Here is a 6000-nt window from a genome sequence, read left to right on the forward strand (position 1 = left end):
AGGGTGGCAGGAGGCCAGGTGTGGTGGCTGAGGGGAATCGTCCAGAGCAGAGCCTTCTATTGGTCTCATAAGAGCTCTTTCACTCCTTCTGGCCGGTCTCACTCCCACCCCACTCACCCTCACGCCCTGGCCCTCCCTTGGAGGGAGCGTGGCTTTAATCTGGTAACAAAGGTGGGGTTTGTCTCTTGTAGTCTGTACCCCATAACAGAGCCTGCCAGGTCTCGGACTGTCTGTGTGGAACACGCAGCCCCCGGGGATGTGTGGGGTCAGGCCACACACTTCATTCCGTGGGTGACTTGGCCAGCGATCTGCCCTCTCTGGGTTTCAGTTTCCCTGAAGAGGTAGTACAGGAAGATCCCAAGCGAGAATGTTCCAACATTCTAGGGTGCCCAGGGGCTGGGCGCTGACACCAGCCAGGCCTGGAGTTGGAGGCCTGGCTTCCTTCTATTGTCCTTCAGGGCTCCCCGGCCCCGGGGAGGGTCTCAGTTGCTCAGACAGGGGAAGCTGTGTGCATCCAGAGAGACTGTGACCTCCGCCTGCGGCCGCCCGCAGGGGCTGTGGAAGTGGCCAGGGCAGGTTGGCTACGGTTTGAGATAATTTGGCCAAGACTGGAGAACAGAGATTAGTTGTTGGGGTGGGAAGGCTGGTTACCTCAGAACCCTGAACTTGGAACCCTAACTACCTAACACTTAGATAATTGAGGAGAAAGAAAGGGGACACCTTGAAAAAGAAAGAAGAAGAAAAGGAAGGGGGAAGTCACAGGCTGCCAGGCTGGTAGTTGTCTACTGTTCCATTTCACAGAGGAATACACTGAGGCCGGCAGGCACTTGAAGGTAACTGCTGTGGGGTCACAGTGATGAGAAACTTCAACTCTAGGGCCGGGTTTGAGTTTTCTTTTCTCATAGACACCGTGTGACCTGTGCAAGTAACGTGACCTTTCTAAGCCTCAATGTTCCCATCTGTAAAATGGGTCTCCTTATGTTTCCGAGATGGGGGGATTTAGAACGGGCATGCAAACAGTAGGTGCTCCATAGATGTGATTTTCATCATCCTATACTTGACTCTTCTCAGAGCACCACTGTCACGTACTCCAGCCTGCTACTTTACAGAAGGGGAACTGAAGCTAGAAAGATCAGAGACTAGCTGGAGGCCCCTTTGTTAGAAAGGGCCCCATAGGTGCTGGGTGTGTGGGGTGACTTTGGGTAGTGGGTGTGCTCCTGCCCAAAGCGGAAGGGGAAGGAGGAAAGGGATGAAGGGGATATCCGTGGCCAGCCTGCAGGCTCTGTGATAAGCCTTATCAAACGGCCTCCCAGGTAAATAAATACAGGCCTCAGCCAGGTGGGTGCAGCTAGTTCCTGCCCGCTCTGCCTGCCCTCAGTGACCGCAGAAAGAGCTGCCCGTTCCCACCCTTGGGCCAGAGTCCCAACCAGGTGGCCCCTCGATGACCTCAAAGGAGTGGTTCCCACTGGAAACGAAAGCAGCGGATTCGGCATTCAAAGCCACTTTCCCAGGAATGGGCATGGGCATCTGGGGAATGGGGTGGCTGGGGTCTCGATGTCCCTTTACCCATCACTGGAGACCCTGGAGCAAGATCAGCAACAGCCACTAATGTCAACAGGGCACTCCCCCAAGTAAGGCCCTTCTCACTTAACCACCCTTCACCATGACTGCTTTTCACACGATAACTCAGGCTCAGAGAGGCTAAGCAACTCACCCCAGGTCACACAGCAGGTAGGCAGCCCCGTCTGCACCAGAACCCAGGTCTGTCCGTGCAGCCCTGAGCCTGAGCCAGCCTCCCTAGGGCTGGAGCCAGCTGGGTTCTTTCCAGCACCCAGACCTCATTTGGGCCTCATTTGGGTCTGATCCCAGAGTCCTGGCCGGGTTGCGTGGATTTTGGGAAGCAGCTATTGATAAGAGCTGGAAAGTTGTTTTGATGTGGGAATGAGCACAAAAGATCTTGACCCCAACCCTGATGATAACAGGTGTTTAGGAACCAAGGTGTCCAGAAGCACAGACTTGTTTACAAAGCTGCGTGTCCTTGGGTGAAGTCTCTCAACTTTCTGCACCTCAGTTCCCTCATCTGGGAAACGGGGCTAGTGACTGCTGGGGATTTTCCAGGGGGGCAAAGAGGAATGGAGTCACCTGCTCCATTGTCTGTCAGGGGACAAGCGAATCACAGAACAGGACAAGTTCAGGCTGTAGGGGGTGTGAAGGTACTTACCAGTTGAGACACTGAAGGTGAGGCGGTCCACACTGGCCTCATAGCTCCTGCCCTGAAAATGCAGCGTTAGCCGAAAGTACTGGCCCCGCCGTATCACCAGCCTCTCCCGGCACAGGTCTGCCGTGTGGTGGTCACGGCCATTGGCCTCCAGCTCCAGGTCCCATTTCTCCACATTCAGATCTACGGAGACAATGAGGGGCATGAGTCCGGGCGGCATCCCCCGGCCAGCTACCACCCCCTACCATGCTCCTTCGCTTAGTACAGTGTCCGGTGCATAGTAAATGATTAGTAAACTCCAGCTATTTTATCATTATTGGGTGTTTTTGTTGTTGTTGTTGGAGTGTGTCTGTGTGTGTGTGTGTGTGTTTTGTTGTTAAAGCAAGGGCAGTATTTGGGATAGGTTAATTACACAGGCTTGCCTTTTAGTTTCAATTTTCAATTTATGGGAAATACAGAGGACTGAGGAAGTTTTTAAACAAAGAACCAGGACACAACAACATTCACACTGAGGGAAACAAAAGGCAAAGTCCTTGGTTTCTTTAACAAATAAAAATGGGGGTGAGTTAAAGGGAGAACCTATAGATTATGAGGAATTTAAGAGACATTCCAACTGTTGTGCTATCAGATTAAAAAAACACACAACTACTTAAAACAGTTATTACATGTATGAGACAACTGGAAATTTGAATACTAATGGAATAATGGTGATGTTAAGGAATTTTTGTTCATTTGTTTACATCTAAAAAAAGAGGCCTTATCCTTTAGAGACATATATTGAAATATTTACAAATGAAACGATGCTTCCAAATAACGGCGAGGCGGCCAGACAAGGGTGCAGGAGGCAGGAGCAATTATAGGCTAGTGGCAGTTGAGACTGATGAGAACAAGCACATTTATTATGCCATTCTCTCCACTTAAAAAAATGTTTTTATTGATTTCAGAGAGAGGAAGGGAGAAGGAGAGAGATAGAAATGTCAGTGATGAGAGAGAATCATCAATCCATCAGCTGCCTCCTGCACGCCCCCTACTGGGAATTGAGTCCGCAACCTCCTCGGCACGTGCCCTGACCTGGACTCGAATTGTGACCTTCTGGTTCATAGGTTGACGTTCAACCACTAAGCCACACCAGCAGGGCTCTCTATACTTTTATGTTTGCTCAATATGCTCCATAATACAAGGTTTTTGAAATGATGGGGATTTTGGAGTCTTCTGGGTCTAGGTTTCAGTTCTGTTGTGCAGCTGTGTGACCCTGGACAGGTGTCTCTCCCTCTCTGTGCCCTCTTCGCTCAAGCCTCAAAGGGCTGCAGTGAGTTCTAGCAGAGGATGTTGGAGATGTTGGGACACCCTTTCCCCAGGGCTTAGCTCAGGACAGGAGCTGACAACCAGGCAGGGGTAGGGGTGCTGGGATGGGTGGGGGTCTGAGGGAAGCACAAACTTCATAAACCTTGGCAAGCTCAAGGTCAAGATTGGGAAGCCCACAGGGTCGGGGAAGAGTGCAAGACAGACTCTCAGAGTTGTGGGGCCCTTGGGAAGTATGTGGCCAACTGAGGCCCAAGGGTGGGGATTTGCCCAAAGTCACCCTGCAAGTCAGTCCTTCCACTGTGACACCAATTCAGGTCTCTTGCCTCCTGCCATGGAATATCCCGAAAGTGAGGTGCGAAGTGCCCAGCGACCGCAGAGGTAGGCATTATGTGGCCCAGGTCCCACGGCAAATGGCAGCGTTGGGATTTGAGTCCAGGGTTGTAGATTCTGGAGCCTGCACTAGTAGCCACCTCGCTCACAGCTCAGGGTTTGTTCTCCATCTTCCCGCCTCTCCCCCCTTCCCCTCTTCCACTGTGTCCTGTGTTAGTCTCCCGCCAGGGAGGGGACACCGGGAGGCCCAGCCCCTGCAGTCACTGCGGGAGAGACCTCCACCAGGAGCAGAACTTCCGCTGGCCTGCCAAGCAGGAGAGAGAGCACTGCTGTCCCCCTCTGGGAGGTGGCCAGTCCCTGCTCTGAGGCTACTGTCTGGAGAAGGATTTCCAAAAGTCATGCCCAGCTTAAAGGGGTAGAAACCCGAGGGTCTGAAATCACAGGATGTCTGCACGAAGGAAGGACCCGAGGCCTTCCAGCCCGGGGGACTCCTGTAGGAAGTGGCCCCTGGGGCATCGGGGTGGGAGGCTCATATAACTGTCATCTCCAAGGCCACCGAGCCCCACTCTTGGGGATGAGGATACGGAGCTGCACTAGGGACAAGGGGCACCTTAGCCACATGCCACAGCCGGTCCTGAGTTGGCTTTCCTTCCCACACCCTGGGAGCTGCGTCCCAGAGAAGGACCTGAGATCTCACAGCAGGTCAGGCAGGTTCGTGGTTCCTCCCACTCATCTCTGCCCCAAATGGCCCCTGGCCCCGTCCACACTCCCCTCCCCCAGCTCCTTCCCGGGCTGCAGTGTGCAGGGGTCATTTCAAATGGAGACCCGACCCAAGGGCCCGTCGGGATGCTGGGCCCAGCAGCATTACTGCAGGGACCTCCTTCGCTGTAGAAACCCCCTCCCCCGGCCTGTGGCATGGTAGCACTGCGTGTGTGCGTGTGTGTGTGCGTGTGTGTGTGTGCGTGTGTGTGTGTGTGTGTGTGTGTGTAGGCAGGTGGGAAATTAATTGAGCCCCTTTTCCACTCCTCTCAGCCCTCATAGATGTACCAAGGGCTGGCATTACACCCATAGTTTACAGAAAGGAGCCCTGGCCGGGTAGCTCCATTGGTTAGAGCATTGTCCCAATACGCCAAGGTTGTGGGTTCAATTACTGGTCAGGGCACATATAAGAATCAACCAATGAAGGTGTCAATAAGTGGAGCAACAAATCCAGGTCTCTCTCTCTCTCTCTCTCTCTCTCTCTCTCTAATAAATTTTTTTAAAAGAACAGTTTCTAGAAGGGGAAACTGAGACTCAACAAGCGGCCGAAGACTAGGGTTGCAGAACCTGAGAGCCAGAGGGACCGAAGGCCACCCGCTCTCAGCCCCGCCCCACAGGATGCTGGAGCCCCCCTCTGGCCCCAGCCGGGGTCGGCCTGCACAGCCTGGGCCAGCAGGCGCGCCTCCTCGCAGCTGGCAGGGACTGCCCAAAGCTCAGTGTTCTGAGGCCAGGCCAACAGCCCTGCACAGCCTGACGCCACTCGACACACAGCAGGGCCCAGCCCAAATAACTGGCTGAGGACAGGAACAATGCCCACTACACAGCACCTCACAGGTCACACACGCCTTCATGTTCCATGCCTCATCTGGCCCAGGAAGCCAGGGGTCAATGACTGTGCCCTGGGGATGGGGAAACTGAGGCCCCAAGCCCAGCCAGGACTGGGAGCCAGGCAGCCCTCACCCAGCCCAGACCTCATGTTGCTCTCCAAGATTTGAGCCCCAGCCTGTCCTGACCCCGGCTGCACTGGCTTAGCACCGAGACCAGGGAGCGACAGCCGGGCACAGGGCTCCTGGGGAGCGGCAGCCCTGACCCTAATACTCACCCTCGGCCATGGTCAGGGTGGCAGTGTCTCCTGGGACTGGTGGCAGGACCCTCAGTTGTGGACCACTGGCAGCCGCTGTGGAGGAGGCTGAGCGCAGGGAATTTATAGCCCGCTCGGGGCCGGGCCGGGGGCGGGGCCGAGGGGGAAGGCGGGGACCTGGTGAGGCTGCTATTGCCCAGTCTGGGCCCACGCTCTGGGCTGGCCAGCGGTGCAGGAGCCCTAGAGGGAGGAGGGAACGGTGGCCAGGCAAGGGCTCCCCCTGGGGGAGCAGGCAGTGCAGGGCTGG

At 54.9% G+C, this 6000-nt stretch overlaps 1 protein-coding gene across 1 annotated transcript in view; it reads right to left on the reverse strand.

The window, feature by feature from the left end:
* Positions 1-5724, reverse strand: part of TGM2 (transglutaminase 2) — a gene marked incomplete at its 5' end in the record, with an annotated part of 31372 nt that extends 25648 nt beyond the window's left edge. Inside the window, 2 exons of the mRNA XM_081096542.1 lie at positions 2222-2401; positions 5715-5724. Coding sequence (XP_080952668.1) covers positions 2222-2401; positions 5715-5724 — 190 coding nt within the window. The remainder of the gene's footprint in view (positions 1-2221; positions 2402-5714) is intronic.
* Between the last annotated feature and the right edge of the window lie 276 nt (positions 5725-6000).

This window comes from Myotis nattereri, assembly GCF_964212035.1.
Source record: "Myotis nattereri genome assembly, chromosome: 8".
NCBI classification, from domain to species: domain Eukaryota; kingdom Metazoa; phylum Chordata; class Mammalia; order Chiroptera; family Vespertilionidae; genus Myotis; species Myotis nattereri.